Genomic DNA, 25,968 nt, shown 5'->3' with positions numbered 1-25,968 from the left:
GCAGACCCAAAAAATTAAAATGTCATTAAGGTTGCAGCTCAGTGTAGTGAAAAAGCGGGGCAGTCAGAGGCCTTCAAAACCATGACTTTCTTTACACTGAAAGCCACTTAAAGCTAGAGGTTGCCATGATTATATTTGTATTTTTTTTAAAAGACTATTCTCCCTTGTGGAAAGATAATAAAAGGAAATTCACTGAGAAATAGACTGCTGGCATGTGGGAAAAAAAAAAAAAAATGAACACAAGAAATCGGGTTAGGAGGCTATTGACTGAACTTCATGAAAGGATGACCCTGAAGGAGGCAAGCTGTGGAGGACTGATGTTTAGAAAATATAATCCATGAAACTTGGTGGAGTACATAAACTGTAAACAAGCTCATTATGCTTCTGATTTCAAAACAGCGACTGTTTTAAATTGACTGATAAAATAAATGAGAGTCATTCGATTTCAAACACTGAGACCTCTCTGTGGGAGAATCGGAGGAGTCGGCGTGGTTATTTCCTTAAGTAAAGTTTCGTTGCATTTTCATAGTCTCTGTGGAAAAGTTCCCTGATGCAACAGACTGGAGGTGGCGTGTAATAATAATGAATATCCGAGGAAAGGCGCTCGTCCCCGGATCAACAAGGCTTAGGTCTTGGGAACTCTGGATTGCAAGGAGGGCCTCGCTTGGTTCACCGCTATAGACTTGAGAGCCGGGAAAAGTCCGCAGAATTCAGCAGTCAGGGCAGGTCAGGATAGCGCCGAAGCATAAAGGAACTCTGGCCTCTACTGCAGGGTCTGACCCTGAGCCAGGAACCGGTAACCGGAAACTTCCCGGAAGCTCAGACTTAGCGCGTCTTGCTCGCTACGGCGGCCGAAAGGGCCCTGGAGTAATAGGCGCAGTCAGCCCGGAAGAAGGCGCACGCGCATTGCGGACTTCTGGGCTCCGGGGATGGCCCTATAACCCGCCAGGAGTGAGTGCAGGTTCTGTAGTTTCCTCTCCCGCCCCGCCGCTGCCAGATTTTCTAGAAGGGGTATCACCAAAGACGCTTTTCTATTGGTTTAGAGAAAGGAGGGCCCGCCATTCCGGGTTGTCGATTAGCTGCCTGCTCTCCCATCAGGTTGGAGGAGGCGGAGTTTGGGCGCTTTCCGATTGCATCATCTGTGGACCACGAGGCGCAAGCGCAGTGCTCCTCGGCGCCTGCTTGGAGACAGCTGTCCTTTCCTCCTGGCCGTCAATCTGGGATTTAGTTTTCTCTTGGTGGTTTGCGGATGTCCGAGGAGCAGGCCAGTAGCCTTTCAGCGAAAATGGGAGACGAGGAGAAGCCGGTGAGTGGGCTGAGTGGATCCCGGAGGCCGCGCTGGGGCTTTTGTACCCGTGTTGCCCAACGTGGGGAGAGAGAGGGGTGGAGGAACCCAGGGCGGGGGGCGATGGAACTCCGGGACAAGTCAGAGCCCCCTTTGGAGAGGAATCGCAGATTCATTAAGCAGGGCGGGGCCTTGCAGATCATCCCTCGGTCCATCCTCTTTTTGTAGATGAGGACGCTGAGTGTCTTGCTCAGAGCCACACAACTAATTAGAAGCCGACAAGAGAACTAGAATCTAGAGCTTTGGACTTATAGACTAGCGTCTTTGGCTCACTTTAGTCAGGAAGAATGTTGCGGAGCCTCATTTAATTTTAAAACCACGTACGGGTAAAAGACCCAGTAAGGGAAAACCACGTCACCGGTATCTGCCCAAGTGTATAATAAACGGTGGAGACCACCCCTCTTGGCAAACTCTAGAGAAGTTACACAGTTGCCGGATGCTGGAGGCTTGCCTTATCACACTGACAAACGTTCATCATTTCACGTCTGAACTTTTCCCTTTAGTGGCATACTATGCTTGGGAACATCCTCCCAATCCTGTTCTGTGGGCCAACTTTTGGGTTGAAAGTTCAGATCGCTTTTATGTAAATATATAGTATGTACACTTGCCCATCTTTGTTCTGTTTTCGTTGGAAATGAAGAACGGCTGCCCCGTCACGTTTCCAGTTGTTACAGGAAAGGGGAAGTGGACCTCAGGGTTCCAGAGAGACCCATTTTAGTGTCGTGGCTCTACTGTTCACTATGCTGTGCTTAGTCGCTCAGTCGTGTCTGGCTCTTTGCGACCCTAGGGACTGTAGCCCACCAGGCTCCTCTGTCCATGGAATTCTCCAGGCAAGAATACTGGAATGGGTTGCCTTGCCCTCTCTAGGGGATCTTCCCAACCCAGGGATCGAACCCAGGGCTCCCGCATTGCAGACGGTTTCTTTAAGGGAAACCCTGTTTACTAGCTGTATGCAAATAAAAAGTTACTTACTCTTTTTGAGCCACTAGCCTCTTTTGTCAAATGGAGAGGTGTTGTACAACACAGAAAAAACCTTGATGTTAGTTCTCTCCTTTATCATTTTGCTTTCATTTAGCAGTATCCATGTGACCAAAAACATTTAATCTGAAAAACAGAATTGTTTCCTCTCATTCCGTTTTGAATTTTCATAGATAGACCTGCAATTAATTTTGTATCCATCTTTTTACCTGAATACTTGGCTAGTTACTAATAATATTAATGTTCACTATTATATTCTATTCTTATATATTATATATTACTTGTATATGTAGTGTATATTATGTATAATATATATCACATAATACTATCATGTTATAATTAATACAATATTAATCATATAGTGAAGGCATGCAGGTAGTCTTAGAATCCTGTCAGTACTTGACTTGACTAGAATGGACTTAACAGTGTATTCATTGTTCAACTGTCGGCTGTAGATGAACCTTAAAAGTTCAGTAAGTCCTGAATCCCAGAGTAGGAGACGTGTTAGCTTAAAAGGAAATTTGGAGTAATATTTTTACAATTTGTTTTGTGTTTTAAGTGATGCAAGTCATAAGCTTTGTGAAATTGAAAAGAACAATCAAAATGTCCACAAGTGATAAATGAATAAATAATGAAATGTTATTTGACAGTTAAAAAGGAGTGCAGTACTGATATACATAATGTAGATGATCTTGAAATCGCATACTGGCTTAAAGAAGCCAGTCCCAAATGACTTTATTGTATGATTCCATTTGTATGCAATGCCCAGAATAGGCACGGCTATAGAAACAGAAATACTAGTTGTTGCCAAGTGCTAGGGAGATGGGGGAGGAAGGAATAACTGCTAAAGTATACAGGATTTCCTTTACAGATAATGAAATTGATTATGGTGATAGTTGGGCAACTGTAAGTACACTGAAAAGCCATTGAATTATGCATTTTTTTTTGTGGGTGCATTTTATGGTGTAGGAATATATCTTGAACTGTTTTTAAAAAGTTCAAAGATCAAAACATTTACAAAACTAAAGTGTTGTGCCCCCGCCCCCATCCCCAATTCTGCCCTAACACTCGTTCACTGCTGAAGATCACTTCCTCCCTTAGAGTTGACCACTGTCAGCCTCTGGGTGGGTGTCTTTTCTTCCTACCACTTAAGGTTTTCTGAACCTAGAAAAATTATCTAACTTTTTCTAATTTAATCATGTATAAAATGGGAATAATGATAGCCATCTCACAGTGTTTCTGTGAGAATCCGAGGTGATTGTGGAGGAACTCTGTAGATGGTAAAACTTACGTGGTGCAATTTGCTCTAGGAAGTTTCTCTCTGAGCAGTGACAGGGAGGTAAGCCATTTATTTCTGAGATGATACTCTTTGTAGTAGTGTAGTACTGTTAGTTGCTAGTCATGTCCGACTCTGCAATCACATGGACTGTATAGCCCACCAGGTTCCTCTGTCCATGGGACTCTCCAGGCAAGAACACTGGAGTGGGTAGCCGTTCCCTGTAGTATTCCTTAATGTGGTTCGGGATTTCTCGACCTCAATGCTCTTGACACTACAGACTGGATAATTCTTTGTTGTGGGAAGCTGTCCTGTGCCTTGTTGGATGCTTAGCACTTTCCCTGGCCTCTGCCCAGTCTATGCCAATTGTACTCCCCAGTTGTGACAAGCAAAAAGGTTTCCAGACATTGCCAAATGTTCACTGAACAGGGCACTGCTTCTGGGTGAGAACCACTGGTTAAGACTAGTTCTTGCCATTGGTGTCTTCTTGCACAGGACTTCCTACTTTAAAACTTTCTGTGACTTCCTGGAATTGAACTGAATTCTAAGAAGTCCACATTCTTTATGGTAACTTTTAGCACTTCTGTCTGAGCCCTCTCCTGTCTCCACTGACAAGATTTCCTAAGAGGTTTAGTCGTTATCACTGTCTCGTTTCCAGCAATAAAGAAATGTCCTTCATTGCCCTACATGTATATGTGTGGCTGAGTCCCTTCGCTTGCTGTTCGCCTGAAACTGTCACAACATTGTTAATCAGCTATACCCCAATACAAAATAAAAAGTTTTAAAATAATATACAAAATAAAGAAATGTCCTTCATTCTCAACATCCAGCCTGTTGAAACCTCCGTCCTGTAAAGTCTTTTAAAGCCCTAATGGTTGCTGTTGTCCTAGCGCATCTGACCTCACATCAGAGTGCTATAGCTGTTTTCTTTTCTCCTCTAGGAGTTTCTCACACCTGTATGCCTTAGTTTCTCTGGAAAGATTCAAGTTTGTACATGATAGGGATTGAGTCTTATGTTTGCTTCTGCAGGGGTTTTAAAACAAATACTGTGAGCACAGAGGCTCTGGATAGTATTTGTGGAATGGGTCAGTATATATTACATTAGTATTTTTTTTTCCTGAAAATACAAACTAAATAAATTGCATGCTTCTTGTGGCTATATAGTATATGTCCATTTAAACTTGAAGCAGGAGTCATGAGAATAGGGAAAGTGAATGAAATTTGAGGACTTGGATATTACCAAGTAACTCTTCTGTGCTTTTTAAAGGCCTGTCTTAATTGTAAGTTGTTAACTTGTCTTTGGCAGTGGTGAAATTTGCTCCTCTTTCAAAATCAGACTTCCACTTTTTTAAAAAACGGATGCTAAAATAACATCCTCAAAACTTTCCTAGGGGTAGCTTGGATGGATGTCAAATTAAATTAAAATAAAGAGCCTTCATGTCTTTTTTGCTTCTTTAGGTAGGTGCTGGTGAAGAGAAACAAAAGGAAGGAAGCAAGAAGAAGAATAAAGAAGGATCGGGGGATGGAGGTCGAGCAGAGGTAAATGTTTTCAGGGCTCTCTCATCAGAGATTGACCGGGCAGGGAACTGTCTTAGACTCATCCTGTGTGAGAGTCTTATGGTTTTCATGGGATTTTAGGATGGCACAAGATGGAAAAATCAGGGAGAAGAACCAGGAAAGTCTAAGAGGGAAAGAAAGACTAGCGGTTACTTGTTATTGAAAAAGAAAAACAGCTGAAGTATGATTGTAAGATAATCTGTGGGATTAGATGTGAAAACCAGAGAACAGACGTTGGTAAAAAGAGGACTGTGATAATTATTCAGTTTCCAGATTGGGTGCTAGCCCTCTGACCATTTCCTTCAATGAGACATTGAGGGACTTGGTGTTTGAGCTTATATTGAGTACAAGAGAAACCAAAAAAAACCCCATTCCTTCACCCCATTCACACTGTTTCCACCTGGACCTGCCACTAGGGACTGGTTTTAAGCCAGGACAAATCTCCTGGAGGCCTCACAAGTGTAACAAAAATGCTTTCAGTTCACCAGACAGACACTGGAAGGAACTGGCATCTCAGGAGTCATCCCAGAATCCACCTAGTTCCTGGGTGCTGTAGGAGGCAGTGAGACTCGTCTTCCTACTTTGTTTTTGAAGTTGAACTGCTATGAACTAGGCTTCACTTTTTGCTTTTGTCATTGCAACTGTTTTATTAGAGACTCTTTAGAAAATGACCAAAAGACAGAAGAAGAAAGGAATAGGCTCTTAAGAAGTACTCTATAGCACAGTAAACTGACTTATGAGCTCTTTTTATAAACGTTGCATTGCTAAACTTAAAGCACTTCCACTTACTGAAACGTAAGTTTGTAGGTGATCAAGCACCACTAAGTGTTGCTTAGAGCCCTGCGTAACCATTTCTGTTACGTTCTGTCCACTGTATCCCACTGTAACTGTAGGGGGAATTGTTGACTGAATTTCAGAATTTGTAAGAAAATGCATAATGTTCCCTAATTTCTTTTTTATACTTTTAATACGAGTAGTACATGCTGTTCTGTTAAAGTTTGAGAATCAGCCTGGAAATAGGAAAGAAGGGATATAGTTCGAGGACTTTTCTGATTCACGAATGTGTGTGTGATGTGACTGATTATGTATGTTAAGCGATCTCTCTGGAAAAAAAGTGTACAGTGAGGTATCCAAGACCTTTCCTCCTCCTCCATACTCCCATCATTTATGTACTTGTCTGGTTCCCCTTCTAAGGGCAGCGGGTAGGTCTTATTCCTCTCTGCAGGGCCAGATACAGAGAGTGTCTGCTCCATGAGTGGTGAATAAGTTAAGTTTAACACTAAGTACTTCTGATCAGGAAGTGCCAAATGGATGTGGAGATAAAGGGCAGTAAGATCCAGAGGGTTATGTGGGTGGGTAGGACCGTACTGATGCTTCTGAGTAGGTGGGACCAGGTAATATAAGCAGCATTGTATTAATAGAATGATGGGCTCTGAGCTTTCAGTTAATTTATTGGTGCTTCCCTATCAAGGAGTATGGACCCCTGTGATGATTTAATAAAAAGCCCCCTAAGAGCCCCTGAATGACTAAAGAAAGGGAATGACTGTGGTAGGAGGGAGTTATAAAGAGATCAAGACTCTTCCATTAAAAAAAAAAATTAAAGGCCCCAAAAAAATTGGATTGAAATGAGAAGGAAATTTTGTAAGAGGGAAAAAAATAAAGCACTACTTCACTTAAGATAAATCTTTAAAAAAAAAAAAAAAGATAAATCTTTTTATTATTATTTCTTTTGCTTTTCTATATGAAAAGGAATACGAGTATTTACTGACTGTTTATTTGTTATCTTGCAGTTGAATCCTTGGCCCAAATATATTAACACACGTCTTGAGATGTACAATAAACTAAAAGCAGAACACGATTCCATTCTGGCAGAAAAGGCAGAAAAAGATAGTAAGCCCATTAAAGTCACCCTGCCTGATGGTAAACAGGTGGATGCAGAATCCTGGAAAACTACACCATATCAAATTGCTTGTGGAATTAGGTATGAGCTATACCTGTCTTGACCATTTGTTGTTTGTAACTAAACTTTTTTTTTTATCTTTCCAAGTTTTATCCTCATAACAGTTATGTTCCTGTTGAATGCTTTTATTGTTTAATTTACTTTATTTGGGTTTTTAAAAAAATCAAAACAGTTTAGAGCTTTGTGGTCAAGATTCAAAGTTAGTATCTTGAAGACTTTGGTCTTATTTTACAAAAGATTATATATTTCTTCTGCATGCATGCATGCTGAGTCACCTCAATAGTGTCCGACTCTGTGCAACCCTATGGACTGTAGCCCGCCAGGCTCCTCTGTCCATGAGATTCTCCTGGCAAGAATACTGGAGTGGATTGCATATCCTCATATATTTCTTCTACTTTGATCATAAAATGTCACATAAGCAAGTAGAGACTGCTTCATCTATTTTTACTAAAATTCTCAGTTTTAAAATTAAAAATGAAAGTACCTCATCTCAAATGGGAAAGTTAAAAAACTAACATGACACATGAAAAACTATTATTTTTGTAAATCTAATGTTAAAACTTTCGTTGGGCTGGGTTAAAGTTATTTCAGGTAAGTGAAAATTAGATGCATACTTTGTAATAAAGTAAATGCTTTCTTGATATGATAGGGATGAATAGCTGGTAAATTTATCAAAAAATGATAAAGTTGGAAAGGCATAAATTGATACATATATTTTCTACCAGGTATTGGCAAACTATGGTCATAAAAAAAATGACTAATATGACTACAATGGCAAGGTTGGGGGTGGGTGGAGTGCTAATTAAACTTTTACATTATCTTAACACACTTGAGAAGCCTTCTGAGTGCAAAATCCTTCCAGATTTTTGTGCGGTTTTTTCATCCACACCTGGCATAAATTGATGCATATATTTTCTACCCGATATTGGCAAACTATGATCATAAAAAAAATGACTAATACGACTATAATACCAAGGTTGGGGGTGGGTGGAGTGCTAATTAAACTTTTACATTATCTTAACACACTTGAGAAGCCTTCTGAGTGCAAAATCCTTCCAGATTTTTGTGCAGTTGTTTCATCCACACCTGGCATAAATTGATGCATATATTTTCTACCCGATATTGGCAAACTATGATCATAAAAAAAATGACTAATACGACTATAATACCAAGGTTGGGGGTGGGTGGAGTGCTAATTAAACTTTTACATTATCTTAACACACTTGAGAAGCCATCTGAGTGCAAATCCTTCCAGATTTTTATGTAGTTGTTTCATCCACACCTGACTTGACAACTTTTTTTTTTAAGTGACTTGCCTGTATCAAGCCTTCCCAAACATTCAACTTGGTTTTCACAGAATTGTAATTCCCTCGTTGTATTATTTACCTGTTTCTGTTTACTTATAATGATTACATATTGAGCTGAAACCACTGAAATCATCATATGAATTGTCAAAAATGATTATCATCGCTATCATATTGTTGAACCTAAGAGATACAATAACAAGTGCACAAACAAATTTGGGAGCCATCACATACAGCTGGTTTTTAGTAAGCCCCCCAGCTAGTGGGGGTAGGAGCAGTTCGGCCCATGAGCCATGTGTTCAGTATGCCCTGGCCTTCTTAGAAAGGGAATGGAATGTTGCTATTAATTCGACAAGTATTTCTACCTAAAGTACTTCTACCTTACTCCAAAGATGGTAAGAATAATAAGCAAGTTTCCATGTGAGGTCATATATAACTGGATATATGGAGAGATGTTTAAGTATCAGTTCAGCCTTTCACTTGAGAGAGAATTTTACAGGTTGGTTGTTTAAGAGATTTCTCCATTTCTCCAATCTCCAATGAGAATGTAGTTGTGTCAGTGTTAAAATCCAGGCTCCTGTCACTCCAGGAACTCATTCTCTACATACTACAACATTCTTCAGATTATGTTGTACTTTATCAAGTGGCCAATTGGAAAATAATTTTCCCTTTCTTTTTAATTAATGCTTCCATTGAGGCTAACTAGTCAGAAAATATTTTGGGGGAAACATTCTAAGTTGAACCATGTAAGACACTGGTGAACTCTAGGCCTAGAATTAAGTCACTGATATGAAAGTGAGTGTTTTATGACACTTTTACAAAAGCCTGTAATAACTTCTTGTTCTGTGAAAATGTATAGCGTGAATAACAGGCTATTTAAAGGTTCAGGTGATTTGTAGTAAATTTATGAAAGGAAAAAAGGGAGGGGGGTTGCTCCATTTGCTTCAGAATGTTTTTCTTTGAAGTTTTGTTCCAAATCTTACTTTGTAGATTATTTTACCCCTTCTTTGAAAAATTGAAATGATCCAGTATTATTCATGTATAATCTGTATTTTCAAAATTGTTAGCATCTCAGAGTACCTTTTGGATCCTAAGATGAAACGTATTTTCTTTCCAAAGAATACAGAGAATATTAATCACCTATTCATCAGTACTTTAATCTTTTGACAAGTGTTTTACACCAGTATGATAGAATATGCTTCCCTCTGACAACTCCATGTATCTTTTGTGAATGTAGAATTATTATTATTTTTTTTTTTGATCCTTTTGATCTCAGGGGGAAAGGAAACATTGGGTATAATATAATGGGAAATTCAGTGGGAACACTGAAGATGGGGTAGGAATGGGTTTTCTGTTTGTTCTTCAGTTCTGATGCTTCAGCAGGGAAGGATGTATAAACAGGTTGTAAACCCTTAAACAGAACAAGGAGTGAACGAGCTCCCACAGCAAGTTCACCTAGTCCAAGCCTGCTGGTGGTAGACTTAAGACTCGCCGTGTGAGGGCTTCATCGTGTAGGGTGTTGCCTGCTTTTGTCAGGTTAGAGTGTTATAGACTGTTGCTTCTCCAGCTGCACGTCCGCATCTGTAATCTGACTAACCACACTCAGTCCTGCCTGCGCCACACATCTGCCTGTACCTTTCCCAACACATCTCTGCTTGCATCCATGCCAGTTCTCACACTTGGAGTGCCGCTTCCTCTCCTTTTCTTCCTGTCCAAATCTTCTGATCCTTCAGCCCCCGGGTACTTTATTTTTTTTTAATATTTGTTTATTTTTGGCTGCATCGGGTCTTTGTTCTGGCATCATGGACCTTCGTTCCAGCATGTGGATCTTTCGGTATGGCACATGGGCTCTTCATGGCAATGTGTGGGTTTCTCTCTATTTGTGGTATGCCGGCTCTAGAGCATGCAGGCTCAGTAGTTGTGGTGTGAAGGCTTAGTTGCCCAGAACATGTGGGATCTTCATTCCCCAACCAGGGATCAAATGCGCGTCCCTTGCTTTGGAAGGAAGGCGGATTCTTAACCACTAGACACCTGGTTACTTTATGTGTAAAGCCTGTCCAGGCGCCTCTGATCTGTGCTGCTTTCACTTCCTCAGAGCTCCTGTGACTTCTGTACCTGGTGTGGTCCGACACCTCATCACTTGTACTTTGTACTATGTATTTAGGTGACGTTTTTATCTGTATTATAAAATGTTTTATTAGATAGCATTTCATTTCACATATATGTTTGTTGTAAATAATATCATCTTAGGCATTTGCAGAATTCTGAGATTAGTGTTGCCTCTCAAAGGAAAGATCTGTTACAGATTTCAAACAGAAGAAAAGCAGAGAAGTTATTTAGAACCACCCTATCTCCCCCCCACCCCCATTTTTTCTTTGGAGTCTAAATAGCTTGGTTTTATGGAAAATTAATTTTTTAAGAAATTAAAATGTTAGCTACTGGAAGTTGTTAATGTTTGTTACAGTTGCCATGTTTGCTTAAACAAGAAGCATTAGATGTCAAATAATAGTGTTTGAAATTTTCAGAATCTTCTAGTTATATTCTTGGGGACTATCTTGAATTCTGTTGCTTTTTAATTTTATTTCAGAAAGTTAAATGTACATCACCATATAATACACAGTCAAACCTCAGAGACACTACAGGTTCAGTTCCAGACCATCGCAGAAAAGCAAGTCATGTGAATTTTTTGGTTTCACAGTGCATATACAAGTTGTTTGCATTATACTCTAATCTATTAACTGTCCAATAGTTTGGTCTGAAAAAAGAGGACATGCCCTAGTTTAAAAACACTGTATTACTAAAAGACGCCAACCATCATCTGAACCTACAGCAAGTCTTAATACTAACATCGAAGATCACAGATCACCATAACAACAAGTATCATCATAATGAAAAAGTTTGAAATATTGTGAGAATTAAGCAAATGTGACACAGAGGCACAAAGTAAGCAAATGCAGTTCTGGAAATGGTGCTGACAGGCTTGATGCAGGGTTACCACACACACACACACACACACACACACACACACACACACACACACACACACACACACACACACACACACGCAAATATATATATACGTGTGTGTGTGTGTGTGTATCTACAGGGTGTAGTAAAAGATGAAATATGCCTGTATATAATGTTTTCTTATTTTGATTCTCACATCAACTGTTGTGCTACAGAAGATTCTTTTTTATAGAGCCTTGTGTTTTTATACATGTGTGTATATATTTTAAGTCAAGGCCTGGCCGACAACACTGTCATTGCTAAGGTGAATAAAGCCGTCTGGGACCTAGACCGTCCTCTGGAGGAAGATTGCACCTTGGAGCTGCTCAAGTTTGAGGATGAGGAAGCTCAAGCAGTAAGTTTTTATTCAGATTCACAGTCTATTCCAGCTTATTATTTAAGCCAACAGGTGGCTAAAGTTGGTTGATGTCTCATTGTCATATTTGAAGTCTTGATTTTTGTCTTTCATGTAGGAAACAGAATAAAAGTGTTTGTTTTATAAAGTTAAGAAGTGCACTTAATTCAAATTTATTCTTACTCAAGATACTTCAGTGAGGGAAAAGTGCTCAGAATTTTATTAGAAATTGATTCAGCAAGCAAAAATTGTTCTCTACACTATTAGTCAACACTTAATCAAGATGTATCTATTTATTAAATTTGAACATGATTTAAATTTCTGTTCCTTTTGGAAAATTGATTTTCATATCTTTCTTACCTTAAAATGCTGAAAGCACTATAAAAATCAGGCTGCATTTGACAGCAGAGTTTTCCCTTATTTCTCCAGGGTGGAATACCATGTAAGAAGAAATAAAATATTTTGTTTTAGTGACCGTGATTTGCTTACATGAATCAATGGTTTCCAAATGTACTCTGGAAGTTTTTAATGAGAATTTAAATTTACTTATTACTTTTTATTTTGATTTCAAGGTCCATGTGTTTGTTCTTGGTTTTAAATTGTATTGTAGGCTCTAGTTGTATGTTGTTTGGGGTCAATAAGAAAAAAGGGCTTCCATGGTAGCTCAGACGGTAAAAAAAAATCCACCTGCAATGTGGGAGACCTGGGTTGGATCCCTGGTCAGGAACATCCCCTAGAGGGGAGGGCAAGGCAACCCACTCCAGTATTCCTGCCTGGATAATCCCCATGGACAGAGGAGCCTGGTGGGCTATAGTCCATGGGGTCCCAAAGAGTTGGACACAACTGAGCAACTAAACACAATAAGAAAAAAAGCAGGTATAACTCGTAAGTGATATTCCACAGCCAAGTAAAGGCCAGAGCATAGCCCGTGGGATTGACTCGAGAGACCCTAGACCATTGCAGTTAATAGGACAGTCATGTTGTGGGTACCTGTTGTTTTCAGGGAACAAAATCCATCCAATTTAATTAATGATGCTAATTTGTATTTTAATTAGTTTGAACAGAGAATTACTAAGATACAAATACAATTTAGTAATTAGAATCCTTTTAAATCCTTTTGGCTCTGAATATAATCACATTGCAATTGGTAGATTTATAAATTTAGATCTCCTTGTCTTGAGTTTATTCTATACTAAACTTTATGTATCTTTCAAAACAAACAATTAATTTACAACTTGTACTTCCAGACTCAAACCACCTTATTTTTCTTTGAATTTTCAGGTGTATTGGCACTCAAGTGCTCACATAATGGGTGAAGCCATGGAAAGAGTCTATGGTGGATGTTTGTGTTATGGACCACCAATAGAAAATGGATTCTATTATGACATGTACCTTGAAGAAGGGTAAGTTGTGTAACTGGATAAAGAAAATAAAATCTGAATTACTATTGGTTCATACTTTATTTTTAAAGGTTTGTCAATAAAGGAGAAATGATATAAAGCTTATTGCTTCATAGTTAGCCAGTATTCCTGCTACGAAACTTTGAAGTGTTGTAGTAACTCATGAAGTAGTAAAGACTTTCTTGAGAGCTCTGTTCTAGATCAGTGAAGGTGATTTAGATCATAGACCTAAACCTTATGTCGGGAAATGAATTGAAGGTTGAACCTCTCCTTTCCTAGTGGGACATGTGGGAATAGCCTTTATGAAGAGCAAGCTCAAAGTCACTGAAAATATAAAAATAGTTTATAAAAAAAAGTCTAGTTTAAGATTCTTAATATATGATGCAAGGGTCTAAAATTCTTAATATATGATGCTGGGGTCTAAAATTCTTAATATAATGCAGAGGTCTAATCTTCTATATTAAAACCTTTGAAGTATTCTAAAGACATGTTCCCCCAAGTGAGTAGAATGGGATAGAAAGAGATTAATTCTATTTTATTCTTCAGGGGTGTGTCCAGCAATGATTTCTCTTCTTTGGAGACTTTATGTAAGAAAATCATTAAAGAAAAGCAAGCTTTTGAAAGATTAGAAGTTAAGAAGGAAACTTTACTGGAAATGTTTAAGGTAAATTGAACTGTAACATGGCCTCCACTTCTGTTTCACTCATTAACGTTGCTTAGCGTACTAAGTCGATGCCTATCCTGTTCTTTAGAAAAATTTAACAAATGTTTTTAAAACATGTATGACATTTATAGTCATACAATGCTTAGACATACTTCACATTGTATTTTAGCTACAGTATTTAGAAGTAAAAATTGAAGAGTGGTTATTTTTTAAAATAATTTTTTCTATTTTCAGTACAACAAGTTCAAATGCAGGATTTTGAATGAAAAAGTGAATACTCCAACTACCACAGTCTATAGGTGAGAATATCAAGTGTCGTTAAATACTACTATTGTATATGTCATTTTAAGTCTGTTAAAATTCCTTTATTTTAATCTTCAGGTGTGGTCCCTTGATAGATCTCTGCCGGGGTCCTCATGTCAGACACACTGGCAAAATCAAGACTTTGAAAATACACAAAGTAAGCAGTATAACTTTAGAGGCTCTATATAGACATACTTGTCTACTAAATATGTATGTTTATTTAAACTTGCATTCATTTCTCTTTTCAGCCATGTTTCTCTTACATATGTAAGGGTGGATTTTTTTCTTGTGTTGTCTGCTGACTGTGGGCACTGTGTGTCTGCAGGCATTTTTTTTTTTTTAACTGAAATTCTCTCAAGCAGTGACTGAGAGACTCATCACCCATCACCAGAGCACATGGTGGTGGAGATTTGGGAAACTTACAAAATCACACAGTCAAGCTTTGAGACCGACTCACTGTAGGGTGCATGCTTTTGACTTTTGTATGTCTAAGGTGGTAATTATCCAAGTTGTTCTTTTTTAACCAAACTAATCAGGCCAATAAGATGTTTTTTGTTGTTGGTTGGTTAGCTGATTTTCCATTTTTGCCAAATCTTCTTGGGAAAGAAAGGTGCCGCTAAAGTCAGTTTTGTTTGTGGAGTTGTGATGTCAGTGGGTATTGAGAACTGGGCAATTTTGAGAGGATTAAGCAACTAGCTTCGTGCTGTGGAGTGAGTGCAACCCCTCTAGACAGACCTCAGCAACTGGGAGATGCTTATATACTACATGTTCGCTTTTTGTACCATTTTTCTTGAAATAAGGGCTAAATACGAATTTGACTCATAATGTAACTGTGAGAAATAACATGTAACTCTTAAATGAAATATTAAGAGTTTGAACGTTATCTCTTGGTTATTCCTTTTTTTCAGAATTCCTCCACCTACTGGGAAGGCAAGTCAGATATGGAGACTCTACAGAGAATTTATGGCATTTCATTTCCAGATCCTAAGATGCTGAAAGAATGGGAGAAGTTCCAAGAGGAGGCTAAAAACCGAGATCATAGGAAAATTGGAAGGGTATGTTTAAAAAGAATAGTGTGTGTAGACCAGATTTTCATTTGAAATATAATTGTATCAGGTAATGGGAATTTAATTCTGAAGAGGTGCTGTAGCTTTCAAGGACTTACTGTACTGTCCTGGAAAAGCTGTAAATTACTTATTCATCATCCACATTATCTTTCTAGAGTGTGTTCAGTACTGTGCAGAAATTCATTTTAACTACTCCTTTTATTGAGAACACATGTTGATGGCCTACATTTTTCTGTAAAAGAAGTACAGCAGCATTTCGTAGAGCTGGGAGATGCTTTTGAAATTCCCTGCTCTCGCTGACTGACTTGAAAGACATGGAAACTTAAGTCCCAGGAACGTTTATCTGCCTGTTGCCCAAGATGACACAGAGCATCACCAGTGGATTCTGTGGTGTCCTTTGTCTTATTCCTCTACCCCTGGATGTTTTCTAAACTGGAAGTTAAGTTTGGTAAAAAAAAAAAATACTCATTTCTGCAAGTGTGTTCACTCTGTGCTGGGCATGATCCATATATATACGTATAAACTTCCTTTTGCTTTTGTATACCCAGGACCAAGAACTCTACTTCTTCCATGAACTCAGCCCTGGGAGTTGCTTTTTCCTGCCCAAGGGAGCCTACATTTATAACACACTTATTGAATTCATCAGGGTAAGCCATACTCATTCTTTTCTTCTGTAGATTTAAGACATAAGTTGATTTTTATGAGATAAGGTCTGCCAGAGGGAAAGATAACCTCGTGTTTGAGAAAAAACATTTTAAAGAATAAATGAAAATGGATGTATTAGGTTTCATAAAATGTATAAAAAATTCTTTCCTCCTAATACATGGTCTTGTCCATATAGGTGGGTATATATGCATGAGACAAGCTGGTGAGCTTGAAATGGGGCCCGTAACCCCTTATGCGGGAGATCTGTGGCTTTCTGACCGTTCATTTGTATTTTCTTTGAAAAACAAGCTAATCTTTACATTACTTTTTTCTTTGTAAACTGTGACAACCGTACGTTTATAGAGAATAACACCACCAGTATCTCTGTACTCATCTCCTAATTAAAACACATCCAAACGGGGCTATATTTGCTTCAGATTTTTTATTGAGGTAGAGTAATACATGGGCTTCCCTGGTGGCTCAGTGGTAAAGAATCCTCCTGCCAATGCAGAAGACATGGGTTTGATCCCTGGGTCAGGAGAATCCTCTGGAGAAGGAAAGGGCAACCTACTCCAGTATTCTTGCCTAGGATGTCCCATGGACAGAGCAGCCTGGCGGGCTGTAGTCCTTGGGGTTAAAGAGTCACACACTACTTAGCAACTAAACAACCAAGTAATACATACATGCTAAGGGGGGAGAAACTCTCTTTTGAGACTCCTTTCTGATCTACTTCCTTCCTTTCCTAGAAGAAACTGTGTACTATTTTAAAGTTAGCATGGATGGATCCTTTTTGTCCATGTTATTTTTACATCTACCGAATAAATATGTATCTAAATTATGTGTTTGTATGCTTCAAAGTTACATGCATGAAGTCTTGCTGTGTATTAGTCTGCCCTGTGATTTTCATTTCAGATAAGTACACATCCAGTTTATTTTCACCTGTTCAGTATTAATCCATTGTATAACTTCCACAGTGTGCCCATTTCCTTACTGGGCACACTGACGTCATTTCCCTTTCTCCCATGTGACCAGTTGTGCTGGAGTACCCTCCTCTTGTACATGTGCAGGGGCCTCCTCTTTGGTGAATACCTCCCGGCGGAGCTTCGAGATTTTAAGATGTGCATCTTAAACTTTACTAGATAGTATAAAGTGGCTCGTGAAATTGTTCCTTGCACCTGATGTGTAAGCATGTATTCCCTACACATGCACTGTGTCTGTTTCCTAACAGAGTGAATACAGGAAACGAGGATTCCAGGAGGTGGTCACCCCGAACATCTATAACAGCCGGCTCTGGGTGACCTCGGGCCACTGGCAGCACTACAGCGAGAACATGTTCTCCTTTGAAGTGGAAAAGGAGCTGTTTGCTCTGAAACCCATGAACTGCCCAGGACACTGGTATTCAGCAGTTTTGAGTTTCTCTCAGGTTTTCTAGCCATCAGTCCTAGATTGTTTTTCCTCCTTTGAAAGTATTAATTAAAAAAAAAAAAAGATGCAATCAGAAGAGTATTTAAATACATCATCAGTGCAGTGGTGTAACGTCTTCTGTCCTCAGATCTGTAGACATTCAAGAGTGGCACTGGGGCAGCATCAGTGAACAGGCAGAACACAGAACAGGGGAGACTTTTATTTTTTTATTTTTTTAAGATAGATGTATCAGAACCTCCTGCTGATGAATTGACATCCTTGGAAAATCCTCCTTGCCTTGAGGCAGCTCACTCTGTATCCTTGGAAGCTGGGTGAGGAGCAGCGTAAGGCAGACCAGGGAGAGCTGGGGCTGGCTGCAGGTGGCGAAGTCACAGCTCCTAGCACCGGTCCCAGCAGCCAGGCCTCGTAGAGACAGAGGAGTCTCCACGTGGGCCCTGACTGGTAGGTCAGGGAGCCAAGTTCAAGTTCATTCTTAGTCTTCCCAGGTTCTTCAGAGTTTCTGAAGCACCTTCAGACTAACCGGGAACTAAAGCACTTGGGGGAGCAGTAAGAAAGTACAGGAGGCATTAGCGGTAAAGCTCCTGCCTGCCAATGCAGGTAGACGTAAGAGACGCGGGTTCAGTCCCCAGATTGGGAAGATCTCCTGGAGAAGGAAATGGCAACCCACTCCAGTATTCTTGCCTGTCCCACGGACAGAGGAGCCTGGCAGGCTACGTCCATAGGGTAGCAAAGAGTTGGACACGACTAAAGTGACTTGCATAGCACAACAGAAAGTACAGACTTTTGTTTCCACTGTTTATGTAGCTAAGATTTTCTTTACAATATGAGCCTTAAAGGCCATCCTCAAAGGGCACAAGGATAGGACTTCAGGATTAATGGAAATATATTTTTTTTCTGGCTTGGTTATGGATGGTTGTATTATAATTTATTTGCTCCTTTATTCATGCAAGTGCTTAGAGAAGCCCAGACTTCTGATGCATGAACAGCTAGATCCAGTATTTGACAGCCTTTCTTAGCAGTATCAGAGAAGCAGTTGTGTTCTTGTGAAATTAAATGTCAGTGGAATTTACTTTGCTCTCTTCTTTAGCCTCATGTTTGATCATCGGCCAAGATCCTGGCGAGAGTTGCCTCTGCGAGTTGCTGATTTTGGGGTGCTTCATAGGAATGAGCTGTCAGGAGCACTCACAGGACTCACTCGGGTCCGAAGGTTCCAGCAAGATGATGCCCATATATTCTGTGCCATTGAGCAGGTATGAGACTCTGGGGTGAGACACCTTGAAAGACATGTCAAGAAAATCGAGGAAAATTAAATTACCACTGTGCCCCCCTCCCTTTTTCTTTTTTTGTAAAGATTGAGGATGAAATAAAAGGTTGTTTGGATTTTCTGCGCACAGTATATAGCATATTTGGATTTTCTTTTAAACTGAACCTGTCTACTCGCCCAGAAAAATTCCTTGGAGATATTGAAGTATGGAATCAAGCTGAGAAAGTAAGTGGTGGTTTTCAGCATGCTTCAGTATTACTTGAGTGAAATTGGCTTGCGCCATAACGTGAGAAAGCCAAGCTTCTTTAAATAGATAAAAGTGAAAGAAAATTGGAAATGGTTTCTAGGCTTGTGTAAGCCAGTTTTTTCCTCTGTGATTTTGTATTTTAGACATGGTTGAGTGTTTTTTTAGTCATCAAGCTGTAACCTTTAAAGGGGTTTGTGTATGAGTATGTCTAGGTGGACAAAATTGTAAAGCAAAGAATAGTAACCCATGAAAGTAGTTATAATATTTTTAGTCTCAAATTAGGATGGAAGAAGTTGCATTTGAACAAAAATTTAAATCATTTTGTTTTATCCTTAGCAACTTGAGAACAGTCTGAATGAGTTTGGTGAAAAATGGGAATTAAATCCCGGAGATGGAGCTTTCTATGGTCCAAAGGTCAGTACCAAAGTCTAATTAAGAGTAGTATGTCTTTTCTGTTTGGGTGAAGAAGAGATTACTTTAAAGTTTTTAAAAATTCACCCCTAATAGAACCCAATCTTTGCCTCTTAGATTGACATTCAGATTAAAGATGCTATTGGGCGGTACCACCAGTGTGCAACAGTACAGCTGGATTTTCAGTTGCCCATTAGATTTAATCTTACTTTTGTAAGGTGAGTTTCTAAGTGTCTGCTCTGAATATTCTTCCGTAAGGATATAAAGGAACATATATACAAAATAAAGGAAGACAATTTTTTTTATCTTCTAGCCATGATGGTGATGATAAGAAAAGGCCAGTCATTATCCATAGAGCCATCTTGGGGTCAGTGGAAAGAATGATTGCTATCCTCACTGAAAACTATGGGGGCAAATGGTAATGTTTGTCATTATTTTCTTGTGTCTTTGTCCGGACTGTGTAAATTAACTGTCAGAAATGTCTGCTGTCCAATTTAGTTCTGTGGTGGAAAGGGAGAATGATTCTAGTTGGTAACTTCTAATTAATGACAAGTGTTTACTAAAAAGTAAGGAATTACAGTCTAAACCTAAACTTTTTAGCTATAAGAATGTTTTTAATTATTTTTAGCAGTTGATTGGTTCGAATGTTATATAATTGCTTTCTAATTAGGAATTATTAATCAGTAAGAAGCTTATTGTTTTGATTGCTTTCTAAGTAACTTTGGAAACTTATAAAACTTTGTTTTTTGTTTGAGTAAACAAAAGTAGGCCTTCAGCAATACCTTGTTCAGTGTTGCTGATGATAACAAGTATTTTGGACCCTTTAGAAGCCAAGTGTTTTTTTTTTTTGGATTGAAAGTACAGAGTCCAAACCAATTAATATTTTTGTATCTTATTTCTAGAAACGTTTGTTTCTGCCGGCAAGATAATAAGCACATGACTTGCATTTTATTTTCTCAGCACCTTTGTCTGGGCCCCCATTTTGGGAAGGCAGTTCAAAACAGGAAATGGTTATGAAACACCCATTTTGTACAGCCTGCATTATTACTGCATTGCAGTCACTTCAGTTTTGTTTGTAATTTGATTAGTTCAGATATTTTAGGGGTCAGGGATGTCATACATATAAAATGAAATAAGCTAATTTCTTTACAGTTATATTTCACAAAATCAAAACAAATATGGCCGGTATTCTCTGCACAATCTCGAGAATAGGGGCATGTTCTACCAAACCTGTAGTAGGTGGGGAACAGCCCACCTCAGCGCATGTTCTACCAAACCTGTAGTAGGTGGGGAACAGCCCACAACTGGGGTAGAATTTGGTGCTCACCAAATTCAGCCTAATTTGGTGCTTGAAAGTGAAAATGAAAGTTGCTCAGTCATGTCTGACTCTTTGCGACCCCATGGACTATACAGTCCATGGAAATCTCCAGGCCAGAATACTGGAGTGCATAGCCTTTCCCTTCTCCACGATCTCCCAACCCAGGGATCAAATCCTCCCACATTGCAGGTGGATTCTTTACCAGCTGAGCCATGAGGGAAGCAATTTGAGGCTTACTCCAGCCTAACAGTAGCAATTACTCCCCTAATTATAGCAAAATAACTTGAACATAGAGGCGGGACCAGGAGCAGCAGTGGCTTGAGTCTGCAGTGGGTTGGGATTGGGTGCCTGAAATCCCTGAAAGGAGAACTACAGGTGGGCTCACCTTTTTATAAGCAGTGAAAACACACTCACTTTTACCAAGTACCATCACCAGTTACCAGCAGTTTCAATTTGTTGAGTCCTGCAAAATGGATCTTGAATAAACTGAGGCACAGTCTCTGTCCCTACATGAAGAATAAGTAATACAATAACACTTCAGTAAAATAACCTTTGGGGTAAAATAACTTGAATCATTAGGTGCTTTCCTTATCAGCGTGTTAAGCCCTCCAGCAGCAGGCGCCATGGTGTTTGCTGTTAGCTGCTGTGTTGAATTATGGGGCGTGGTCCGAGCTCTCTATCTGCTTTGCTCTCTCTCTGCTTAGCAAGACAAGTCTTAGTTACAGATTTTCCCTTTTTTCTACTTCTGAATCGTCCTTCAGTCCTTATTGGACATTGAGAAAAAGCCAGGTTGTTGGAAGTGGCCCTTGCATGTTTTAGGAAAAGGTACTGAATAGTAGACTAAGAAATGTGCTATCCTTGTTGAAGAAAGTTCCCAAATTCACATTAAATATTTTTTGATTTCTTCTGAAGGCCCTTTTGGCTGTCCCCTCGTCAGGTAATGGTAGTTCCAGTGGGACCAACGTGTGATGAATATGCCCAAAAGGTAATCCTTAAGTATGACTTTCTTTGAATTTAATAGCTGTTGTTCAGCTTTTCAGATCTCATAAATTATATCTCTGCTTTGTAAGTCAAGCTGCTTGTGATATAGAGAAGTGTTTACATTTTCAGTCTTTGGTAAGCCTAAGTAGATCATATTACCACTTTAATATTTTTTTATGTGGTTCTGTGGTGAGTAGACTTAATTTGTAAAGTTTTATACACACTTGTATGTTTTAGTTTTTAATGTTAGCAAATAGTGTGACATGTAAATTCAAATGCATAATGTAGTGTAAACTGCTATTTGACCCAGGGTAGTTCTGCTTTGTTTCTAATGCACATTTCTTTCATTTGAAGCTTTTTTCAAGTTGATGGTATGACAGAGCAATCTTTGCCCTCCCTACCAAAAAGCCACCTTACTAACAAATGTACGAATAACCATTCATACTTCACACCTTAAAGAGTAGAACAGTCTATTCTGTTATACAGCAACAATTCCATGCTAAGGAATCTCAAATTATGAAAAGTTAAGTTATTAATAAAAAGCATTGTTTCATAATTGCAAGCTGAAAGTAATAAATTGGCTAGACAAAAATCTAAATATCAATGAATAACATTTTAACATCAAAACCACCATGTTGGACTTCCCTGGCAGTCCAGTGGTTAAGACCCCACGCTTCCATTGAAGGGAGCACGGGTTCAGTCCCTGATTGGGGCACTAAGATCACAGACCGCACTGTGCAGCCGGAAAAAAAAAAACCCAGCCTGCATTCGGATCAGAATAAATTGCACTCAGGTCTCTCAACTGCCTTTTAATAAAGGAACATTAAAAAAAAACCCACTGATAGGCAGACTATTCAAGATACACTGTATTCCTGTTACCTCACACAGTAGTTTTAGTTAGAAATTATAAGAATCAGTTATGCTTTCCATGGTTAGTGGATTTTACTTTATTGTATATGCATTATGAAAGCTCACACAGTAGAAAAAAGGTCAGTTTTAGTTAACTCACTTTTCAGCTGTAACACTGACTTTCTCCATGTGGGGATGGAGTGGCATTTCAGATTATATAGGAGGTGGATTTTTGATTATACTGAGTTGTGGGGGGAGGGCACTGCTATTAATAACTAATGACTAGAGACCACAGGTGTTAAACAGCCTGCAATTACCAGGCTTCTTACCCAGTAGCAGAGTAACTAACGTGTGCACAGGGCTCATGTTAAGGAAAAAAGTACTAATGCTTCATACTTTAAAATAGGTTACAGTTGAGAGTGTAGTCTTATCCTGGCATTGTAATAAACTGAGTAAGAACCTTTTTGACATTTGCATACTTATAAAATCCCAGAAGGTTCATTGGTTAATGATCAGTAATGATCATTAACAATCATTAATGATCACTAAACCTATTAGTGAAGTAAAAATGGCCCATTCAGATCATTCTGTCTTATTGAGTGGTAACTGGTTGTCAGATAGATGGAAAATTTAACCTAGTTTATTTAATTCACTAGTTTATCTCTCAAACAATATATTGTTTTGTAGTTCCACATCACGATAATATATGCTTCAGTATATTTACTAGCATTCCTTTTTTGTTTGCGTAATTGTCCACATTGTTAATAAAATTATTTAAGATCAAAATCTAATTCTCCTTGAGATCTGAAGAATTCTCTCTGTTTAAATAGGTACGGCAACAATTCCACGATGCTAAATTCATGGTGGACATTGATCTGGATCCAGGCTGTACATTAAACAAGAAGATCAGAAATGCACAGTTAGCACAATATAACTTCATCCTAGGTAAGAAAGGAGACTTACCAAAGACAGCCTGCCAAACCTTAGGAAAACTTGAAACTCGGAGATGTAGGCTTAAGGGAATTGTCATCATGAGTAGTTCTTTCCAGTCCTGATCTCAAACTGTATGTTTGTTCTGTTGATACAACAAAGGAACATTTTGGTTTGAAAACTTGAAAGATTCAAGTAATCTTGAAAGGTTTGTCTAAAAATCTTCTCCCCTTCACCTCCTACTTTTTGTCTGGTGAATTTTTATTAAGTTGGCTGGATTAAGTGACTTGGTAATAAGCACAGCAAGCAGTTCTAGTCATTGTAGAATGGTGGGTTGGGTTTTTGTTTTTTTTTTTTTTTCATGAGTAGATTTGGTCACTTGTACATTTTAATGAATCAGAAGCTACAGAGTAGATTTCTGTTCGAATATTCAGTGGAATCTTTTCACCTAACAAAAGCTTTGTGGGTTTTGGTTTAGTTGTTGGTGAAAAAGAGAAAACCAGCGGTACTGTCAATATCCGCACCAGAGACAATAAGGTGCACGGAGAACGTACGACCTCTGAAACCATCGAGCGGCTCCAGCAGCTCAAGCATTCCCGCAGCAAACAGGCAGAAGAAGAGTTTTAAGGAAGAACTCTGCCCAGCTTGGCTCAGTAGAACAGGGTGAGCAGGTTTGCCTACCATGAACTTTGTATGATGGAAAATATCAGCTTATACTGACCTTGGAATAATTTGGCGGAGCCTTCGGAGATTACTGCAGATCAATATTTTTTAATTTAGCCTTTAGACTATTTAGACTTTAGACGTATTTGAAGAAGGTAATTAAAAGTGACCCAGTAACATGATTTTATTCATTAAATTTCTGAACACTGGAATAAAAGCATGAGGAATGTGCTAATGTAATGTGGAAGAATGTTTTTGTAAATGTAATACAGCTAAAATGTAAGTTTTTTCAGATTTGATCAATGGAAAAGATCAGAATTGGATTATGATATAAAAATAAAAACTTCTGTTCACATAGTTTCAACTGCTCTGTCCTTCATGTCCATATACATCTACCCGGAACAAATCACTTGATCCAATATTTATCTTTCATGTTTTGTAACACAGATGATGTAAGTTGGATGGAGAAGTCAAGCCCATAGTGTGTGCTGTTCTCAAACTGCGGTATGAAACAGGGGCCTGCTGCTCAGTCATAGGATGACATCTTGTAGGAATGTCACTTGTAGCTGTTTTGGAGACACAAACCTTTTAAAACCAACTATGAAGCTATTTTAGAGTAGATTTGCACACATTTTTAAGAAGGGTGAGTCATGGATATGGATATAGATATCTATTTCAGTTTCAGTTCAGTTGCTCAGTAGTGACCAACTCTTTGCGACCCCATGAACTGCAGCACGCCAGGCCTCCCTGTCCATCACCAACTCCCGGAGTTTACCCAAACTCATGTCCATTGAGTCAGTGATGCCATCCAACCATCCCATCCTCTGTCATCCGCTTCTCCTCCTGCCCTCAATCTTTCCCAGCATCAGGGTCTTTTCCAGTGAGTCAGTTCTTTGCATCAGGTGGCCAAAGTATTGGAGTTTCAGCTTCAACATCAGTCCTTCCAATGAACACTCAGGATTGCTTTCCTTTAGGATGGACTGGTTGGATCTCCTTGCAGTCCAAGGGATTCTCAGAGTCTTCTCCAACACCACAGTTCAAAAGCATCAATTCTTCTGTGCTCAGCTTTCTTTATAGTCCAACTGTCAGAACCATACATGACTACTGGAAAAACCATAGCCTTGACTAGATGGACCTTTGTTGTCAAAGTAATGTCTCTGCTTTTTAATATGCTGTCTAGGTTGGTCATAACTTTCCTTCCAAGGAGTAAGTGCCTTTTAATTTCATGACTGCAATCACAATCTGCAGTGATTTTGGAGCCCAAAAAAATAAAGTCAGCCACTGTTTCCACTGTTTGGCCGTCTATTTGCCATAAAGTGATGGGACCGGATGCCATGATCTTAGTTTTCTGAATCTATAGAGATCTCTATATCTAGATACAAAAAGGATGTTTCATAGATTCAGAGAACAAACTAGTGGTTACTAGTGCAGAGAGACAAGAGAGGAGGGGCAGTATAGGGATAGATAGAGGGTTAGGAGATATAAACGTTTAAGTATAAAACCAGCTACAAGGATATATTGTATAGTACTAGGGAATTTAGCCAGGATTCTGTAATGAATATAAATGGAGGATGATAATCTTAAAAATTGTTAATCACTATGTAACTTATTTAGTATTGTACGTCAGCTGTACTTCAATGAAAAAAGAAATGTGTGTTTATGGCAGATTCTTCTGGGCCCTAGAATTCTTTATGCAAATTCCATATTCTCTCATAAGGAATAATTTATGAGTTTCTTTTTTGCCAATGAATGGTGTTTGGGAGAACACCACAGAATAAGGAATTTCTTGTTTTTAATTAATAAGAGGAGACTTAATAATTCCTCTTTAGTGATTCTAAAAATGTAGCATCTTGTCAATTCTCCAGTAACTCCAGTAGTTTGTTTGCTAGGGTCACTTCAAAGCAGAGCCAATTTGCATCAACTTATCCTCATTTTAATAAAGGAGATAAGATCTTTAATCATAGGGGTTTTTCTTTTTGAAACTTCATAATTAAGCCTTTCTTATGACTGTCTTAAGACA

General features: G+C 38.9%; 1 protein-coding gene across 2 annotated transcripts; it reads left to right on the top strand.

Moving 5' to 3' along the window:
- The first annotated feature begins 977 nt into the window (after positions 1-977).
- TARS1 (threonyl-tRNA synthetase 1) lies at positions 978-24,312 on the top strand. Of its 2 annotated transcripts, XM_061129268.1 has the most exons (20): positions 978-1,306; positions 5,058-5,138; positions 6,947-7,137; positions 10,017-10,130; positions 11,658-11,781; positions 13,063-13,184; positions 13,728-13,845; positions 14,080-14,144; positions 14,227-14,305; positions 15,057-15,203; positions 15,764-15,862; positions 17,089-17,255; positions 18,373-18,535; positions 18,637-18,774; positions 19,133-19,210; positions 19,325-19,425; positions 19,521-19,625; positions 21,438-21,510; positions 23,186-23,300; positions 23,764-24,312. In XM_061129268.1, exons 1-20 carry the CDS (start codon positions 1,250-1,252, stop codon positions 23,910-23,912), a joined length of 2,286 nt encoding a protein of 761 aa, XP_060985251.1. In that variant the 5' UTR covers positions 978-1,249; the 3' UTR covers positions 23,913-24,312. The 2 variants fall into 2 exon arrangements, with proteins under 2 accessions (XP_060985251.1, XP_060985250.1); XM_061129267.1 differs by lacking the exon at positions 10,017-10,130 and having other exon boundaries at positions 982-1,306.
- Positions 24,313-25,968: the final 1,656 nt, after the last annotated feature.

This window comes from Dama dama, chromosome 25, assembly GCF_033118175.1.
Source record: "Dama dama isolate Ldn47 chromosome 25, ASM3311817v1, whole genome shotgun sequence".
Lineage (NCBI taxonomy): Eukaryota > Metazoa > Chordata > Mammalia > Artiodactyla > Cervidae > Dama > Dama dama.
This window is presented reverse-complemented; position numbering and strand designations above follow the sequence as displayed.

Excerpts from the sequence above, each read along its gene's own strand:
- TARS1 (XM_061129268.1), top strand. The coding sequence starts at position 1,250 with ATGTCCGAGGAGCAGGCCAGTAGCCTTTCAGCGAAAATGGGAGACGAG. Across the intron at positions 19,426-19,520 it reads TTTAATCTTACTTTTGTAAG|CCATGATGGTGATGATAAGA; the intron begins GTGAGTTTCTAA and ends TTTATCTTCTAG. Across the intron at positions 23,301-23,763 it reads ACAATATAACTTCATCCTAG|TTGTTGGTGAAAAAGAGAAA; the intron begins GTAAGAAAGGAG and ends GTTTTGGTTTAG.